Source organism: Ascaphus truei, chromosome 3 (assembly GCF_040206685.1).
Source record: "Ascaphus truei isolate aAscTru1 chromosome 3, aAscTru1.hap1, whole genome shotgun sequence".
In the NCBI taxonomy this organism is placed as follows: Eukaryota; Metazoa; Chordata; class Amphibia; order Anura; family Ascaphidae; genus Ascaphus; species Ascaphus truei.
Genome location: NC_134485.1, coordinates 396,111,713 through 396,132,539, shown reverse-complemented (window position 1 = coordinate 396,132,539; position 20,827 = coordinate 396,111,713). Strand labels below are relative to the sequence as shown.

General features: G+C 44.6%; 1 protein-coding gene across 5 annotated transcripts in view; it reads left to right on the top strand.

Moving 5' to 3' along the window:
• Nucleotides 1–1,375: 1,375 nt before the first annotated feature.
• The window catches only part of AMOTL1 (angiomotin like 1), a 138,639-nt gene continuing 119,187 nt past the window's right edge, over nucleotides 1,376–20,827 (top strand). The window contains exons 1-2 of one of the 5 annotated variants that reach the window (XM_075592480.1): nucleotides 1,376–1,527; nucleotides 14,338–14,467. In XM_075592480.1, coding sequence (XP_075448595.1) covers nucleotides 14,371–14,467 — 97 coding nt within the window. In that variant the 5' untranslated portion in view covers nucleotides 1,376–1,527; nucleotides 14,338–14,370. Of the gene's footprint in view, nucleotides 1,528–5,265; nucleotides 5,283–12,894; nucleotides 12,934–14,335; nucleotides 14,468–20,827 lie in introns of those variants that run through there. The other 4 variants (XM_075592482.1, XM_075592481.1, XM_075592488.1 and 1 more) reach the window with 4 other exon arrangements.

The following is a 20,827-nucleotide window of genomic DNA, read 5'->3' as shown; positions in this document are numbered from 1 at the left end:
TGGTTTCAGGGGATGTCATCAGGAACAGGTAGCTGAGGTAGTGGGTGCGAGTCCTACCTATATCATGTGCAGCGCCTCCACCTCATCAGGATCTGTGCTTCCGCAGGGAAATGGTCCTGGTGAGGAACTCCTTCTCGGTGGTCTCATCCACTGTTGAGTAACTTCACACTCACACAGTGGGGGTATCTTTAAACAGGGCATCTTTATTGACGTACTCGATGTAGTAGACTGCCCCATGCAGCTCTCAGCTCTAGCCGCACATTTCTCCGTGCTGTCCCTTTGCCAGGTACGCCCTGCCAATTGGAGTGGAATCCCCTCTCCCTGTATGGAGATCACCCCCGTTCCAGGTCCCTGGACACAGTGTGGCCTTGACAGGCTTTATTTGGAAAACCTGTGCCACTAGTTACGGCACTAGTGGGCACCAAGCTATCCCGCAATCCCTTTCACAGGAGCCACACTCTTTAGCAACAACCACACTAACTGACAGTGTTGTGCCTTATATACCTCAGGGGGCAGGAACATCTCTGAGGTCACTATCCAGGGACTCACTGACCAGTCCTGACAAATTAATAGGGATCAGAGTGAGCATGCTCCGTGGGTGGGACACAGAACGAGGAGGCTGGGCCAGATGGCAATATGTTAATAGTGCCCTGGGGCTGGAATTGGGTAGAAATGGGGCCCTCTCAACCGGTGGGGGCCCCAGACGGCTGCCTAGTCTGCTTATATAGTAGAGCCACAAATGGATGTAACCACATGGATGCCAATTGGTACAAGATTACGCCACTTAATCGTGCTGGGAATCACTCCCCGATTGTTACACCACAAAGCAACAATATAACTCAGGTTTATCATTGTAGATCTGTTTTGCAATGCAACTGTGCATTTGTTTAAATGGCCATATTTGTTTTCTCACCGTGACCTATTCACTTGCAATCAGTGGTCAATGTGCCTTAAATAAAAATGGTCATTAATGGCCCTCCGCTTGAGTTCAAGAAATTCTAAACAAGTACTGTAAACACTGGGGCAAAGTTTCAATTATATGTCTGCTTCAAAAAGCAGAATGGGAGGAATCCTTAATCAATTAGATTTATCTAATAAAAACTCTAACAAAAACTCCATACTCCAAACTTCAAAGAGTGCCTGGAACGCAAACGAACGGCAGAGATGAGTTCCCAAAAAATCCCATCCCAAGTTGTGCATTCCCCTCCGCACCGGCACATTTCACCAGTGCCGGCCTCGTGGAGAACAAGGCTGGGAGACAGCAGGTAGTATTTAGCTGGCACCCGCAGAGCTGACAGCATGTTGCAGCACGGCCTCTCTCTCTCTTTTTTTTTTTACATCGGAGCAATCAGTTTAATTCCAGAGCTTACGCGTTGAAAAAGCAAACAAGCCCAGGCAATGGCTGCATATTTCAGAGGGATCCATCAGCGCTGCGGTCACACAGCCCAGTACTGTGAGTGTTCAGCTCTGCGAGAGTCGCTGTTACTTTGTGTAATCCACAGATTCCCCAAACTGGAGATTGTAAAGGTAACTATTTTTTTTTCCCCCGTTAACCCCTTTGCAGCCAGAAGGACCCGCAACGCATTGCTCTGGGGTTTCATTGGGTTTCAAACGGCTGTTGTCTTTTCCGTGTGCTACTAGGCTCTGGTAGATCAAGGATCATGGTCATAAGAAACTAACCTGAATGAGAACTGTGCAGGTGCTGAAGGTAGCTCGGTGGTAATGTCACTGCCTTTGAAGTGGGGGGAACGTGGTTTAAATCCCATGTCCGCTCTACTTGTTGACCTTGGGAAAGTCACTCAATCCCCCTGTGCCTCAGGCGCCAATGCTTTGCAAGTCTTATAGGGAAGGGACTCACTGTGTCTGCAAAAGTCTATGTATAGCACTGTGCACACTGTCAGTGCTGTATAATACAATAATATGGTTAACTTTACAGGGAGATATTTGAATGTCAACTGGAAATTAATCAATATGCTGTGTTGGTGATATATCTATTGTTATTGATATATTGATATATCTATGTAGGCACATATTTACTAACTGATGCTGAAGACTAAATGTATACAGTCTGGATATATACAGTATGTATTCCCTACTGTATGTGCTGGTACCCATGGTTTGTAATCTGGTGTTCCATTGAATCCAATATAGATGAAGTCAGGGAAGCATCATTACCTATAGGAAACAAAATACAACCATAGTGCAAAACCGTAATAAAAATACACTTAAATGGCAGATCTCTCTCAAGAGCAGAAAGCGCTAGATGGTAACACTGTAACCATAGACTAGCGATAAGGAGCAAAATCAGGAGGAAATGCGTCCAGGACAGAGACACAGAGTCAAAAGATAAAATGCCAAACTTTTATCCGACAGTGATAAAATTGGAGGCTTACGAGATATCAGATGTTAAACAGCATTGGTGTATGGTAAAGATGTTTTGCCGAGTCGCGTTCTCGGAATCCCCGCACACTGCTGCCGCATCCACCGATCCTCGACCTCCGACCTGTGCTGCTGGAGCCGATACGTCACATCCGGTTCTCTCAACTGGAGCCGATACGTCACATCCGGTTTTCGCAACTCGTATGGAAGACGCCACCGGAGCTTCACAGCAGTCTCTCCCTCTGGAACTAACACTGGGGGTTACGCTCTACGCGTTTCGCCGTACGTGATGACGGCTTCGTCAGGAGTAACTCTAACCCCAATTCGGATACTTTATATACCCTTCTGACTGATAATGACCTTTCCTCCTATTGGTCAAAATGTCACATCTCTAAATAATTAGGTAATCAGCCACATAAGCTCTCCCACTTATTAAAGAGGTATCACAGCAGTGTTATACAAATAAATTTAAAATACAGCCTATATTGTCTTTAATGAACATAGCTAATAAAAATTTCATAAAACATAACTGATAAAATATATACTTCTCAATACAACAGAAAATCTAAACTGTTGCAGCAATGAAAAGTATTTCACATAAAATACATAAAATACATATGTTATATTAAATTAATGAAACACAAATTTGTCCCTATTTGTTTCCCTAATCTTATTGAGGTTGACGATTGATGTATCTCAAAGACAAGAACAAGAAAGATTTCATTAGTACACAGATTATAACACAACATTTGCACATTGCAAATGTTCTTGTTTACACTGATTAGACATATCAGGAGCATGATATTTCAAACAAAATATTACATAGCTCACAAAAAAGCGTTTAGTTCAAAATCTATGTTTAAACCCAAAGGTACAAGTGATTTTAGTGTGAAGGTCCAGAAGCTCTCTCTCTTTCTTAAAGCAACGCCCCTGTCCCCACCTCTCCAGTGTGGTAATACTTGTTCCAATACTGTAAATTTAAGGCCTGATGTATCACCATTGTGCTTTTGTATAAAATGGTTTGACAGATGATGTGTAGTAAGCCCTCTCCTTACATTCCCAATATGTTCTAGAATGCGTGTTTTGACTGTTCTAGATGTTTGGCCTACATATTGTAATCCACAGGGACAGTATATGAGGTATACAACATAGTCTGATTTACATGTTAAAAGTTGTTTAATTTGAAACCGTTGACCCGTAACATTAGATGTAAAACTGAATTTATCCTCTGCTCTATGTAATAGGGACAAATTTGTGTTTCATTAATTTAATATAACATATGTATTTTATGTATTTTATGTGAAATACTTTTCATTGCTGCAACAGTTTAGATTTTCTGTTGTATTGAGAAGTATATATTTTATCAGTTATGTTTTATGAAATTTTTATTAGCTATGTTCATTAAAGACAATATAGGCTGTATTTTAAATTTATTTGTATAACACTGCTGTGATACCTCTTTAATAAGTGGGAGAGCTTATGTGGCTGATTACCTAATTATTTAGAGATGTGACATTTTGACCAATAGGAGGAAAGGTCATTATCAGTCAGAAGGGTATATAAAGTATCCGAATTGGGGTTAGAGTTACTCCTGACGAAGCCGTCATCACGTATGGCGAAACGCGTAGAGCGTAACCCCCAGTGTTAGTTCCAGAGGGAGAGACTGCTGTGAAGCTCCGGTGGCGTCTTCCATACGAGTTGCGAAAACCGGATGTGACGTATCGGCTCCAGTTGAGAGAACCGGATGTGACGTATCGGCTCCAGCAGCACAGGTCGGAGGTCGAGGATCGGTGGATGCGGCAGCAGTGTGCGGGGATTCCGAGAACGCGACTCGGCAAAACATCTTTACCATACACCAATGCTGTTTAACATCTGATATCTCGTAAGCCTCCAATTTTATCACTGTCGGATAAAAGTTTGGCATTTTATCTTTTGACTCTGTGTCTCTGTCCTGGACGCATTTCCTCCTGATTTTGCTCCTTATCGCTAGTCTATGGTTACAGTGTTACCATCTAGCGCTTTCTGCTCTTGAGAGAGATCTGCCATTTAAGTGTATTTTTATTACGGTTTTGCACTATGGTTGTATTTTGTTTCCTATAGGTAATGATGCTCCCCTGACTTCATCTATATTGTGCTCTCTTGTGGACAATTGAAACAGTCCTATCAGGGTTTGAGTTTTTGCCTATAGCACACATTGCACTTATTTTGATTGTTATTTCACTATCACTATATTCACTGCATGTTTGTTTATTAGTGTTGAGCGCCATCTAGTATCTTTTGTGTATAGTTCCATTGAATCCAAACAAGTTGTCCACAGCACTAAACCAAATGTTATTATGTTTATGTTTGGGCATTGATTTAATGACCTAAATTAATCCCTTTAATTTCACTGTTCCATTGGGTCTCCAAGAGCAGTACCACTGCTTTTATAGGGTTGCCAGGTGTCCAGTATTGAACCGGACTGTCCTGTATTTGGACACTCTGTACAGTAAAAAATAGAAGTATACTGGACATGTGTGTCTCGTATTATCTCTCTGGACATATATGTGTCCGGTATTACCTCTCTGGACATATATGTGTCCGGTATTACCTCTCTGGATGTAGTGACCTGACCAGCTTGTGGGGCTGCGGGGTTTCCCCCGAGCAGAGAGCGCGGGGGTGTTGCTAGGGGACTAGGCAGCTTCCTCCATCCTGATTGGCTGCTGTATAATGCAGCCAATCAGGAGGAGGTGTCTGGAGCCTGGGGGTGGGGCCAAGGAGAGGAGGAAACAGATTGGAGAGGTGAGAGGGGTGTGTGTCTTGAGCGTGTTGCACCTTTCACCATTGTGTCCAGTATTTTCGGAGAAGCCACCTGGGAACCCTACCACCAGGAGCTCAGCCTGAGGAAATAAAAGTGGCCCCTGGTAAATATCACTGATATAAAATCAGTCAATGACAAAGTGGGGAAGGGGCTGCCAGAGTTGAAAGGGGGGGGGGGGAATTAGCATGTCTTATTTCAGGTGACCTCCCTGTTGAATAATTGAAGGAAAATGTAATTGTGTAGGAAGCTAGTGCTTTACCTATACATTATAATATAATATTCTCCAAAGGCACCTTTTTATCAGGTACAGTTCATGCTGTTTGGGTCATGTTCCTATGTGTGATGAGAGTTCTGGTGTCTGTCTCCTACCCCCAATCGCCCACGCTCAGAGCCACCAGCACCTGTCAAAGTATGACACATTTACACTGTTTGTCAGATATATAGTGGATCAAATAAATGATTACATCAAAGGGAATTTATCACAGATGTGTGTGTGTGTGTGTGTGTGTGTGTGTGTGTGTGTGTGTGTGTGTGTGTGTGTGTGTGTGTGTGTGTGTGTGTGTGTGTGTGTGTGTGTGTGTTTGCGTGTGTGTGTGCGTCCGTCTGTGTGTGTCTGTGTGTAGATATGTATACAAAAATGCATAAATATAATACACTGAAAGTAGATCAAAATGTACAGATTTCAAGATGCAATATTTAACAAATACTATTATCCTCTCTTTGGATCACTGTTGGCTTTTTAGGGCCTTTATTTTAATGTTGCATTACAACTATTGAAATGTTGATGCTGAAGACGTGAAAATGTATCTGTAAGTCCAGCACGCTGCTTGAAGGCATGTGTTCTGTTCTCAGTGTTGATCTGGTTTCCGCACCATGTTAGTGTGCAGTCAAACAAAGAGAATGAGGAAAATGTGTCTTAACACGCATCCAAACCTGCTCAGCCATCCAGAAAGGGTGTGTGCACTTTAGTGCAGTGAAGTAAAATGTCGTTTTACAGTATACTGAAGCATATAGAGCTGTGGGATATGTGAACTGTGCTTTTACCCCCAGGCTGCAGCTTCTCTAATGAAGAAGTCCATTTACAATACAATGGGAAAATACAAAGTATAACCATTGCCACATCTTAATAAGGTGGGGATGTTCAATTGCTTCCAAACTTACAGTGGCTTTTGCTGCATTATCAGGCACTTTATAAAAAAAAACAGACCGTGGCGTTTTTGCAATGGAAAAAATAACGGATACAATATAAAACACCTTTATAGCCCATTCACTTGAATAGGGCTGTGTCTTCTGGAGAACCATGCCTTGCAGCCCATTCACTTAAATCGCTTAGGCAATGAGTAAATTATTAATTCCGTGTCCGTTGAGTCTTATTAGGTATATTGCAGATGCAGGCAGGAGATTAATGCGGTAATCTATTGTTCGAAGCAGCTATTCGTGCCGTATCCAGGCGAAAATCCCTATTGAAGCCAGTTGAGATTTTGGGCCCAAAAGACCTGAACGACCACATAGGACTATATAGCATTACCCTCTAAGTGTGTACCTATAGTAACCCTAACTAGCTACCAGAGGGGCAATCAACTCCTAATATACGGACATTACAGGCCCCTCTCGCAATTAAATGGTTGAAGATTCACTCCTCTTGTACAAAAGAGGTAATACAGTCTAATAGTAAATAAATAATGCAGTTTACAACACATTGCTATTGATGGACTACACACTATGTAGCTTTGTCAGGTTGCCAGTTAAGCTCCACTGTCTGAATATGTGTCTTACTGTCTCTGAAGAAACAGAGATTTGTACAGTTATACATCTGTCCTAACAACATTGTAACATGATACAGTATCTAGTGAAAGAATCCTTTTTTATAATTCTCGAGGTACAGTTCCCACTGATCGTCCTGCTCTTCTTCAACTTTCTAATCACTAAACAATGTTAATGTTAGCTGTTTGGTAGAGGGGTCACTAGGGCATCCATCCAGCAGTGAGCCCTTCTATCCCATGTGCCGCGTCCGACTTCAGAAGATGCCTTACTAGCCAGGGACAGTGTCTACCAGCTCCCCGGTGAGCTCGCGGTTCTGTGCCGCCGCTTTCCCAAGCTAATGTTGTAGTGAGAGAAACTACAAGCTTCCCGTTTCCAGCTTGTGCTTGTCGTGAAAACCCAAATGACACAACAACAATGTTCTGAAATTGTATGGTGCTGGATATCTCTATGTTTTAAGTTTAAACAGATGTTGCTAAGGGTATTGCACCCGCTGGCGTGTGATGCTTGGAGATTCTGCGTTATCACTGCCAATGGATCCAATGGGAAATTGTGTTATAATCCGATATTCTACATGCAATAACCTTGGCCACAGCTGAAAATTCAATATAAACATGTACTGTATGATACTACAAAAAACAAAGATGTAGCGCTTAACCTGTATGTGACATGTATGAATGTGATAGGTGATAAATAAGTGATGTTGATGGATGAATGTGTGTATTAATAATTAATAATAAATGTAAAATAGTACACAGTAGATACAATATAATAACAACCTTAAACACCAATCAATATAAATGTGTTGATAAATAAAGTTCTAACCAGTGTATCGGATAGTGAATGAAGGTAATAAAAAGCCGAAAGTTCAGAACAAACAAGCTGAAGATATATAGAGACTCCAATGCAGCGTCAAAGGTGATTAACCAGATCACTAAGGAGATACCTAAAAAAAAAAAGGAAGAAGAAGCGCAGGCTCCATGGTGTAACTCGGTATAAAACACTTAAATTAAATAAAAAAGTCACAAGGACTTGCACTCTCCAGGGGAATATTCAAAATCTCATGTCAGAGTATACAAACCTCACTGCAGCAGAAGCCCAGCTCGCGGAGTGGAGACAGCCTCTTTCCCCATGGCAAAACCTCCAAAAGATTGTTACAAACGCAGTTAGCGAGTCCATTCAATTAGATCACGAAAAGACTGCCGCCAGATGAACTTGGAATCAGTCCAGCCTCATTCAGTATTGTCCCCCCACCTTCACGGCAAATCTAAAAACACACCTTTTGTATGAGGCATTTCAATAGCCTGGATTCATGACACGCACAGAGGCACTTACCAATACCAGTATTCTTGGCTAGGCTCTGCCATCAACTGCACTTACTCCTTCCCCTATTGTCTCTTTGAGTCTCCCTCTGTACCAGTTAGTGCCTGCTTCAATATGTTCCAAAGCGACTGTTTGCACCGTGATTGGTTGCTTTGGAACACACTGAACCAAGCCGTTAGATTGTAAGCTCTCTGGGGCATAGATTCATTTTCCAATCATGCTGTCATGTTACACTTATTGTATTCTATTTACCTGTATTTTAATGTCTCTTTTGTAAAGTGGAGCATACATTGTTGGCGCTATATCAATAAAAATATACATACCTACACACATACAGATATTGATAATAATAAGCACATACATGCAAGGCTGTTGATCATAGACTCCTCTTGACATCCGAGTCAACATGAGACTGGGGTCTCACGCTACAAGCAACTACACTACAATCACATTACCTTTGTGAGTGATTTTCTTTATTTGCTATTAAATTGAAACGTTTTAATTTTCATATTCTATGTCTGCGACCCATATGTTTTTCTTTTGTTTTTGGAGGTATACTCACCAGGATTGGTGATCCTGGAAGTGGGGCAGCATTTATAGACCTACAGTACATACCATCTGGAAAGGAGGACAGTGCATTTGAGCTATCACCTACAGAGACCACCTTTTTACCAGCATGGGTCCTGCATAGTCATTTACTTGACCACACTATTTAATATATGTGTGCACGCTGCTGCACTACATTATAGGAAATATATTTATCAGTGGTTTTTTGATATCAGTGGATTGTTTTAATACATCCATATACTTATAGGTCATCTTGACCAAACATCCTAATGAGAACCATATAAACACCTTTAGCATACCCCAGTTTAGGAATAGCGCACCTTAGTACACCTAGGTGTCCTTTTTTCCTTCTCAGTATATATTATCTAGCTAAGTTAATGTTTGCTTTTATTTTTCCTTATACAGCGCTGACAGTGTGCACGGACTGTATGTAGACCTTTTTTCAGGCACAATGAGTCCCTGCCCCGTAGATTTTACAATCAAATGTTGGTACCTCAGACACAGAGAGATATAGTGACTTGCCCAAGGTCACAAGGATCTGACACTGGAAAAGGCAGTGACATTATCAGCCCTGCTTGTTCAATTCTATTATTCAAATAATTTAATGCATTTCACATCCATAAACCCATAACATCCCCATTCTATAGTTTAATACATTTAAATTTTGTTAACTTTTTTTTTTTTTTTAAACGAAGGCAGCTCCATACAATAAATATTTTGTAAGTAGTTTTACATGTGAAGTACTTATGCCATTCCATTTTGTTTTGTGTATACAATTATATAAGCAATATTGTGAATTTATTAGAGAGGGTTGATTTGTTTTTTTTAATCCTTGTGGATTAACAGCGGCTCATTTATTTGAAACAATAATTAGAACAATAACAACAACCATCAGAAATATAGATGGTGATGTCCACAATAAAGGATAGATATTAATATATAGTAGATGTAGCCAAGTGCCCCTGGCTATAGCCTTCTACTGGCTTCAACACTATAAATCCTGATAGGAACAGGCAGCGTTGGGGTTAATCTCCTGCACATTGCCTAGCCTGCAGTTGGAGCCTGGAATGGGTGCTATGTTGCATTATCCAGGGGCAGGCCTAAACCGGCAGTTGGAGTGTCATACCTGGGGAGGGTACTGACTGGGTCACATGTATATGGTGTGATGCCTGTCAGAATCTGGACCTGTCCTGTTATGGGGTGGGGTTACAAGCCCTTCCCCCTGGGTATAAAAGCTGACACTTCACCAAATTGAGTGTGCTCTGAGGTGGATGGTTATGGTGCCGTGTATACCCCTTTCCCTATAAGATGGTTGTGGAGATTAGGAGGGGCTCTTGAGGCCTTCAACCCCCTGGGGTTTGCTCCAGGGAAGGAGAAATGTCATATTGGGGAGGAGTATGGCCTGTGAGGACCATCCTGCAATCCGCGGGATCCTCATGGGATGGAGGCGCTGCACTGTGAGAGATGAAGAAAGCCTGCCCTGTTGCGACTCCCAAACTCCAACTGCGGAGCAACTCAGACCTCCTGAACCAGCAGGTGAGCGACAATACCAAAGGAAAACACCCATGTAGTGGCCACATCTTCCGTGGCAGAGGGGAGCAGGTGCTACATATATAAAACTGCTTTAAATTAGGCAATGTCGTATGCATTTCTATGACCAGATATACAGTACTAAATATATTCTCAATACTGATCTTAATCCACTCGGCAAAGATGTATTTTACAACTGACCCATTTGCAATTGTCAGAAACAAAACAACAAATGGTTGAGTCAAATATGTTATATTTTATAACCAGCTGATTTTCTTAATCTTACAAGATGATTTACAGTAGGTCCATTTTTCAGGAATAAATTTACATTTTTTTTTAACATGAATTAGCAATAAAAGTATAATTTCTGTCTATATGTACCTGTATATACTGTACAGTATGTATTTTCTTCTGGCAACATTTCTATACACTTTTACCTACTGTGTATTGTTGCACAGAAAGGGTTTTACTGTTGTTGTTGATGGAAATGACCTGTGTGTAGTTAGCTTCCTGACCTTTGGAAATGAGGTCACATTGACTGCTCACTTCCTGAGCAATTAGTCACACGTAGTTACTTATAACATTATAACCAGGAGGAAGTGAGGTTATAAGGCGGCAAGGGGAGAGAGCAGCAGAATACACGTAAACAAATGGAGAGAACACATTTGTTTTCATAACTATCATTGAAAAGAACTAGAGATGCAGCAGGCGTTATAAGTGCCATTAACGCAATGCGATGCATTAAAACCTCCGAAAGCGATTGAAAATAATAGTAAAATGTGCGTTATCTGAATGCATGCAATATTTACTGTGTTATTTCATCCATCATTCTGCTGGGATAAAAATGCCTACTACATCTGTAAAAGATGTATGCTCATGTAACCCTCCTTGCCCGGCTCTTAGGCTAAGGCCCCGCTGCCTCAGTCAGCGCGCCCGCACTGCATGCAGGCGGCGCACTGAGAGGCAATTGACTGCTACCTGCGGTCTGTAGGGAGCAGGAGCGGGGGGCGTGGTTTGAGAAGAGGGCTCTCCGTGCTGTCCCCCCTTCCCCTCCTCCCCCGTCGGTCCGTCCGAACGGTCCATCCGTCCCCCCACCCCACAAAACACATATATACACATATACACACACACACTTCTCCCCCCCCCCCCTACCTTTTGGAGGTGGGGGAAGCTGCCTCTAACACTCCCTCCCCCGCCACTGATAGGCTCACCAGCGCACCACGTGATGCGTCACCGCTCGGGATCACAATTCTCTTGCATCCCCTGGTGGCTGACGCGTCACAGCGCGTGGTGAGCCGTGCGGCGAGGGGAGACTGGGACTGGCTCGGGAGGATACCAGGTGATGGTAAGTAACGTGCACGCGGGCGCGCGCGCCACCGGACGCAGCGGGACCCAAGCCTTAAGGAGTTTACATTGCGTTGGATATACACATGGCTGTGCTCAGTCTCTCATACCTTTTCAGGCTGCTGGGTCCATGCAGGCTGAGCGTGGATATGTAGATAGAATAAGGATGGGTGCCAGGAACACAAACAAGAGCTTTATTCACATCCGTTGATAATGCTTGCCATACAAAACAGACTTCACTTCAGACAATAACTGGTGGCAAACAATATGGTTACTCTGTGCTTCTTGCCCTGGTAGCTCTCACTCCTACGCTGGGGAGGTACTCTTGCTGGTTTCCCATAGTAATCGTTGGATTGTTAATCTCCTGCATAGTGGCACTAGTGCCTCATCTCAGGTGGGCCTATGGTGGGAATACACTCTGTTCTTGGGGAATCGATATCCCGTCACTCTGTGTACTGCCTACCTCATCCATGCATATTGGTTCGGGAGTTTAATTAGGACCTTCCAGTGGGGCCGATCCGCTTATGCTCTAGTCTAGAACGACTACTCTGAGTACTCCTGCTAAGCATTGCTCACTCCTCTTCCTGGATGAGAACAATCTTGGGTCATTACTATAGGCGCCAACTATTTAGGACGCGTTCTTTAACTGAAAACAATAAATGGTGACAAGACATCCTTAATACGCACAAACCTATTTACAGGACTCTCAGTGAGGCTTCAGTCTGAACTCTGAGGAATCTATTACTAGAAAATAGGGGTATTATACCTTCTATCTCCCTATAGTGACATCACTGGTCACAAGACAAAGGAGGGGCTTTCCCTTACTGAATGATCATCCTGCATCACATAGAGGGGAGTAACATGAGGGATCCAACACAGTTAACTCATTAAGGGGCCTATTCTAGTAGTTTAGATGTTATCACTGCCAAATCGAACAGTTTGGCATGACTCTACCTCACGGTTTGACATTTGTGTTATCACGGTATTCAGAAAATTATCGCAAGCCTTTTGCCTCTAAACTCCATTAACGTCTTGTATTCTCTCGCTTGCTCCATTTTAACAACACCTATTCTCTCCTAGACCCACTACAACCTGGCTTCCGCACTGCTCACTCCACTGAAACAGCCCTCACTAAAATAACTAATGACCTCCATGCTGCCATCATTGAGGTGGCGAGATAAGAACCTGCGAGTTACTTGCGAGTTGCAGACATGATGTGCTTATCGAAGGTACCTGAATAGCGTGATATCTCAAAACATGCCAGTTTGAGCATTTTTTGAGCTCCCGCATGGTTTATCTGAGCGGGAGCGCTACCGATCAGGGAGAAGCACTTCTCGAGCAAGTTTGGCGAGTTATCGAAGCTGTCTAAATAGATACACTTGGCAACTCGTTCAAGAAGTGCCCAAAATGCTCGATGAGTTACTTATCGAAGCTACTAGAAGAGGCCCTAAGGCTGTTAACTCCTTATAGTAACCAGTAGTCCCCAAAGGGGAGGCTACACTCAATACAACACATAATAATCTATGGGTTCATTTTTGAGTTTTCTGCTTGCATGTGTGGCACTCAATTCTTAAAACCTATAGACTTCTCTCTGCAAAAGTATAATGTCGAAATTGTGCTTCTGCCACTGTAATGAACTTTTATTTGTACCTATAAATTTCAGATTAGCTAGGGAACCATGTCTAGTTTCTATGAAATGCCATGTCACAATGTTATATGGACCTGGTCCCCTAATAGCACTTAGGAGCACTGAAATATGACCATGTGAAACCGTAACAATATAAGGTACATATATTTTGGAACAAGCGCCCTTACGCTTATGTATTACAACATTCTTTGTACAGACTATGAAACCTCTGTGTTCTATAAATCACACATATCTTTTTAGAAAGGAAATGTGTATATACAGGACTATACAAAATAAGTAAACATGGGAAGGATGTTGATCCAGGGAGTAATCTGATGGCCATTATTTGGAGTCAGGAAAGAATTAATTTTTCCCCTTATGAGATCTAATTAGATGATATTTCACTGGGGTTTTTTGTTTGCCTTCCTCTGGATCAATATACTGATCAATATACTGCAAGTACAGATAAAGTATCTGTCTTTTTTCAACCTCATCTACTATGTTTCTACGTTACAGTAGAAAGAATGTAAACATTGCTGTGTATGTGTGTGTGTGTGTGTGTGTGTGTGTGTGTGTGTGTGTGTGTGTGTGTGTGTGTGTGTGTGTGTGTGTGTGTGTGTGTGTGTGTGTGTGTGTGTGTGTGTGTGTGTATTTCCACGTAGAACATCATTTGTTAATCTGTAGCTCCAAAAAGAAGGGTTTCTAACAAGAGATTTCCTTCTATTTTTTTTTACAAAAAAAAATCAATACTTTTTGTAACTAAATTGATAATATTCTTTTCATACATTACATACATACAAATACATTTACATTTTGATCATTTACAGATCATTTATAAATAACATACCTCCCCACCGCATTTTCTTGAGCACGTCGCACCTTTCTCCATTGTGTCCAGTATTTTTGGAGAAGCCACCTGGCCACCCTACTTATGACCTATTCCTTTCCAATGTCCATCATACAGAAATCTACTCTTTATTGACATATTCATGTTTCATTTCTTTAGATACTGTATCACTGATTGAGCTGTGTGAGGAACATGGATGATAGATGGAACATTGATGATAGAAGGACCATGGATGGAATGAACAGATTAGCTCATATTGGAATTCTTCATCCCACTAGTGCAAGAAGAGGTACAGTAACAGTATAGCTTCTCAAAGCCCATCGGGCCAATATATCAACACACAGGGAAGCTTGCTTTGATGCACAGCACCATATACATACAGTATGGACGTTGTGGCTCCGATTTCTAAATAAGCAAGTTAACGTCACCTCAGACATGAGATTTTTTTTTTTTAATGCAGATTTGACTGCTCCCTTAAACACTCCCCGAAAACACAAGCTGCATACATGACAAAAGACGTGGAGCAAAATCCTTAATGCGCTGACGCTAAGAGGCGAAACACAATAAATGACTCAATTGGTGTAAATTTCGCTGAAAAATTGCCGTAGTGGATCCAAATGTGAATTTATTTAGCACAGTACCCAGAATTTAAACTCCCTGAGTGTTAGTCATGATAAAAAATATTGCAGTTCCCTCTGGCACTGAAGCAGGTGCGGAACTAGTCATCGGTGGGCCACGGTGCAGGAAACTAAAGGCTCTCCCCCTTCTCTTCTTCCCCCCCACCCTATGACCCTACCTGTGCAGCGGGCATGCAGAGCTTTACCTGGTGGTAGGAGCCCACCCAGGGAGCGAATTTGGAAGTTGGGCCTGACTTCCGGTGGCGCCTAACTTCCATGTTAGGACGGCCTGGTTGGGTTCCCTCTGCCTCCATCGCCATTGGTACGGACCCGGGGGAGGGGACAGATAGAGGAGGCCCTGTAGAAATGCTGGAAAGCTGTTCCAGCGGGCTGGTGATAGTATGGGCGGGGGAGCATATAATAGGCTGCACCTATGGTAGTTCTGCCACTGCACTAAGGGGTTAAAAAGAGTAATTTAATGCTGAGGTATGTTTATGTAACTGTGTTTCTCCCCCCCTCCCCAATCGCATATCTGGGCCATTACTGGGTGTTTGTGGTGCATACCTGCTGGTAACAGGCTGAGTCATCCGCGGTAACTTTGGGACACAGGAACAGGCTTCCGGGGTCCATACTCCATGTAATACTTAGCAGTGCAGCGCCCCTATCTGCCGTAAGCTCCAGGTAAATGGAGATGATCTCCCAAGGTAGAACTGTACCTCTCCCCCCCCCCCCCGTTAGATCACACACCAGGCAGGAGGTATATAGCAAAACAGGAACGGTTTATTACTACACTTGTTGCAGTAAGATACAGGTACTCAGCAGTCACCTGCCGGATCACAGTCTCTTCTCTCGGATATCACCGGAGATAGTCCCTGGACAGTCACTATGGGCCTAGGGCACCCGCAGCCGTCCTAGCTCTTCCCCACCTCCCTAGCAGAGGCAGAGGTATAGTCACTCTACTCCTCCCTTAAGGTAAGAGCACATGGGAAGGCCCCAATCTCAGGCTCCCAGTCGTGACCTGCCTTCCTCAGGGGGAAGGACGGAAGAAGCCTCAACTTTAGGGCGGTCCTGCCCTTAAGTACAGCCAGAGGGCGAGCATCCCGTTGGCCCTGCCACAACAGGATGTGCCACCCCCTGCTGTCACTCAAGTGCAGCAACAAAGGTGAAGGGGAAAACTCCATGATAACTACTGGCAAACCTGTGAACGCCAGGGTTTACTGCCAGCCCATTGGGTAGATTAGTAGCCAGGGGGCACCCTGCTACATTTAAATGACTAAAAGCAGCAATCCCCCAGAAGCCTATATGACTTTAACTCAAATAATGTTAGTATCTTGCCCACTGAGGTTGTCTGATCCTTAAAAAAAAGTGTTTTTTTAGTGTTAACAATAATGATTTTCTTAGGGTCATATTCTATATAGTCAAATATGGCTGTTCAGGCCATTTTCATCTGAAAATTCCCATTGTCATCATTGTTCAATAAGCTAGAAAGTTTCTCTCTTCTTAATAAATCATTTAAGTACATTTATTATGTTCATGGCTGCATATTAAGTTTCATAAGGGGTCAAACAATTGTCCTCTGCAACAATGGGAAGTATGAGTCACTATACGCTATTTTAATTCTATGATGGAGAATATCGCTATGATTAATATGGACATTCTGAATCTTCTGTAAAGTGCTGTCTACTTGGTTGGAGATATATAGATGAAATATATATATATACCTGTCTTTCTAACTATCGACCTGTCTCCCTCCTGCCTTTTGCCTCTAAACTCCTTGAATATCTTGTATTCTCTCGCTTGCTTCATTTTCTCAACACCTATTCTCTCCTAGACCCTCTACAATCTGGCTTCCGCACTGCTTACTTCACGGAAACAGCCCTCACTAAAATAACTGACGACCTCCATGCTGCCAAAGACAGAGGTCATTACACTCTGCTCATATTACTCGACCTCTCCGCAGCATTTGACACCGTGGACCACCCTCTTCTCTTTCACATTCTCCATACTCTTGGTATTCGGAACAAAGCTCTATCCTGGATCTCATCCTACCTCTCCCATCGTACTTTCAGTGTCTCTTCTGCTAACACCTCCTCCTCCTCTATTGATCTCTCTGTGGGGGTACCCCAGGGCTCTGTCCTGGGACCTCTTCCCTTTTCTCTGTATACACTCTCTCTAGGTGACCTAATAACTTCTTTTGGGTTTAATTATCACCTCTATGCTGACGACACACAAATATACTTTTCAACAGCCTACCTTACACCTGCTGTACAAACCAAAGTTTCTGAATGTCTCTCTGCTATATCATCCTGGATGGCCCTCCGCCGCCTTAAACTCAACATGGCTAAAAGAGAGCTCCTCATACTTCCTCACAAACCTGGCTCTACTACCTCCTTCCACATTACTGTTGGAACTACGATCATTCACCCAGTAGCCCAAGCACGCTGCCTAGGGGTCACACTCGACTCCTCTCTCACATTCGCCCCTCACATTCAAAACATTTCTTAAACCTGTCGCTTTTTCCTCCGCAATATAACTAAGATATGCCCTTTCCTCTGTTGCTCGACTGCTAAAACTCTGACTCAGGCCCTCATTCTCTCCCGTCTTGATTACTGTAACCTCCTGCTGTCCGGCCTTCCTGCCTCTCACCTGTCTCCCCTACAATCTATCCTAAACGCTGCTGCCAGAATCACTCTACTCTTTCCGAGATCTGTCTCAGCATCTCCCCTCATGAAATCCCTCTCCTGGCTTCCGATCAAATCCCGCATCTCACACTCCATTCTTCTCCTCACTTTTAAAGCTTTACACTCTTCTGCCCCTCCTTACATTTCAGCCCTAATTTCTCGTTATGCACCATCCAGACTCTTGCGTTCTTCTCAAGGATGTCTTCTTTCTACCCCCTTTGTATCTAAAGCCCTCTCCCACCTTAAACCTATTTCACTGACTGCCCTACACCTCTGGAATGCCCTTCCCCTCAGTACCCGACTAGCACCCTCTCTATCCACTTTAAGCCCCACCTTAAGAAACACGTGCTTAAAGAAGCATATGAATAGCACTGTGGATATTCTGAACACGATACATAATGCTTGGCCCCCTGCAGACGCACTTACCAGAACTCCATCTTACTGTCTCTGAACGTTCTCCCTACCTACCAATTAGACTGTAAGCTCCTCGGGGCAGGGACTCCTCTTCCTTAATGTCTAAAGCACTTATTCCCATGATCTGTTATTTATATTATCTGTTATTTATTTGATTACCACATGTATTACTGCTGTGAAGCGCTATGTACATTAACGGTGCTATATAAATAAAGACATACAATACAATATATATATATGCGTACAGTAATCTTAAGTATTGCACACAATAATGGATGTGTTTAAGTTTAAGTTCTTTCAAAACTAAAGCTGTCTCACATTTTAATCTGGTCTGTAACTGTTACATACGCCCATAATATATATGATCTTTAACTGTGCATGCAATGTCTTGTATATAATGTATACCCTGCTCACTTATGTAACTATGTATTGTAACCATGTACTATTTGTCATCTTAACTCTATGCCCAGGACCTACTTGAAAACGAGAGGTAACTCTCAATGTATTACTTCCTGGTAAAACATGTTATAAATAAATAAATATTTAATAGTGTTGCAGATTTAGGGGCTTATTCTAGATCAGGGGTGGGCAACCAATTTTCAATGTAGCCACAGGTGTGGCGAATTAGAAGTGAAAATAGCCACACCATGTAAGAATTTAGGTATTATGTTGCGCATGCGAAAATTTAAATCACACATTGTTTGAACAAGTTTATTGAAAACATGAACACTTTGACTACTCAGTAACAACTGCGTCAGACGCAAATGATAAAAACACACACACACACACACACACACACACACACACGGTGGGGTGGTATGTTATTTATATATTCTCGGTACCCCACACCCCCCATCATCTCATTTCACCCCCCTCATCTCATTCCCTCCCAAATCTATGATCAGGGGTACAGCCAGGACGTGACTGGGTACATAACAAAGATACCAGCAGCCATTGCTAGCTGCCCGCACGCAGCCACACACACCCAGCCAGTCACACACACACACCCAGCCAGCCACACACACACACCCAGCCAGCCTCACACACGCCCAGCCAGCCACACACACGCCCAGCCAGCCACACACGCCCAGCCAGCCACACACACGCCCAGCCAGCCACACACGCCCAGCCAGCCACACACACGCCCAGCCAGCCACACACGCCCAGCCAGCCACACACACACCCAGCAAGCCACACACACGCCCAGCCAGCCACGCACACGCCCAGCCAGCCACGCACACGCCCAGCCAGCCACGCACACGCCCAGCCAGCCACGCACACGCCCAGCCAGCCACACACGCCAGCCACACACACACCCAGCAAGCCACACACACGCCCAGCCAGCCACACACACGCCCAGCCAGCCACGCACACGCCCAGCCAGCCACGCACACGCCCAGCCAGCCACGCACACGCACACACCCAGCCACACATACACACACCCAGCCACACATACACACACACAACCAGCCACCCATACACTCACCCAGCCCTTCATCTCCCCCCTGCACCCTTCATTTCCCCTCAGCACCCTTCATCTCCCATCAGCACCCTTAATCTCCCCTCATCTCCCCCCAGCACCCTTCATCTCCCCCCTGCACCCTTCATCTCCCCCCTGCACCCTTCATCTCCCATCAGCACCCTTCATCTCCCCTCAGCACCCTTCATCTCCCCCCTTCATCTCCCCCCAGCACACTTGAAAGCACCCCCTGTCCCCCACCAATGCCTACCAGATCGCAGCGGCAGCAGCGGGCAGCAGTGGTGGCGAGTGGGCACTGGTTGCTGGCGAACGGGGGCAGTGGTGGCAAGCAGGCAGTGGTGGTAGGCGGACGGGGACAGTGGTGGTGAGCGGGTAGTGGTGGCAGGCGGACGGGGGACCGTGGTGGCGAGCGGGTAGTGGTGGCAGGTGGACGGGGGGCAGTGGTGGCGAGCGGGTAGTGGTGGCAGGCGGACGGGGGGCAGTGGTGTCGAGCGGGCAGTGGTGGCAGGCGGACGGGGGGCAGTGGTGGCGAGCGGGCAGTGGTGGCAGGCGGATGGGGGGCAGTGGTGGCGAGCGGGCAGTGGTGGCGAGTGGGCAGTGGTGGCGAGCGGGCAGTGGTGGCAGGCGGACGGGGGCAGTGGTGGTGAGCGGGCAGTGGTGGCAGGCGGACGGGGGGCAGTGGTGACGGGCGGCAGTGGTGGCGGGCGGCCGTCAGTGCGTCACGCTGGAGCGTGCTCGGGGGGGAGCGCATCATGGAGCGGCCTCGCAGGGGAGGGAGCGCGCGTCACGCGCCTGCTGGAGCGGGCTGGGGTGTTGGAGGGAGAGGAGCGCGTCAACACACCGCTGGAGCGCGCTCCTTACCACGGAAGGTGGAAGGGGGGGTTTGAGTGTCCCGGCGGCCCTGTTCGCCACAGTTTTACTGCCAATTCGCCACAAGTGGCGAATGGCGACAGGGTTGCCCACCCTGGTTCTAGATCATCCAAAGGGGCCGTTTTCTGCAGAAACTTCCGATTTAAGTTGGCCGCTTCGGATCACATCGAATAAACCACTTGGGCTTGTACGCCGACGCACAAGATAATAGATAGAGCAGACTTTTGTTAAATCCATGATCCATGATGCCCTGACCTTTGGTATCTCCCCAAATCCTGACATATCTGAGTTTTTTTTTTTAATGTCGGTGTGTAAGGGATCTAATGAAAAATTAACTGATAAACTTAAGGTTTACCCCCAAAATGGCATCATATAAAACAAGAATGATTTGTGTCTGGCAACTCTTTCCTTATAATATTACTCTGCCTTTCTTCTCCTTTAATCACTCCCCAATATGCTCATGACACAAGTGGAGCTATTTGGAGCAAAGAATCGAGTCACACAGAGAAAATAATGCCATTTGCACCTGGTTTTAATGCAATGCTCCAGCTTGCAACACTTGATATACTGTAGGTGCCCCTCTGTTA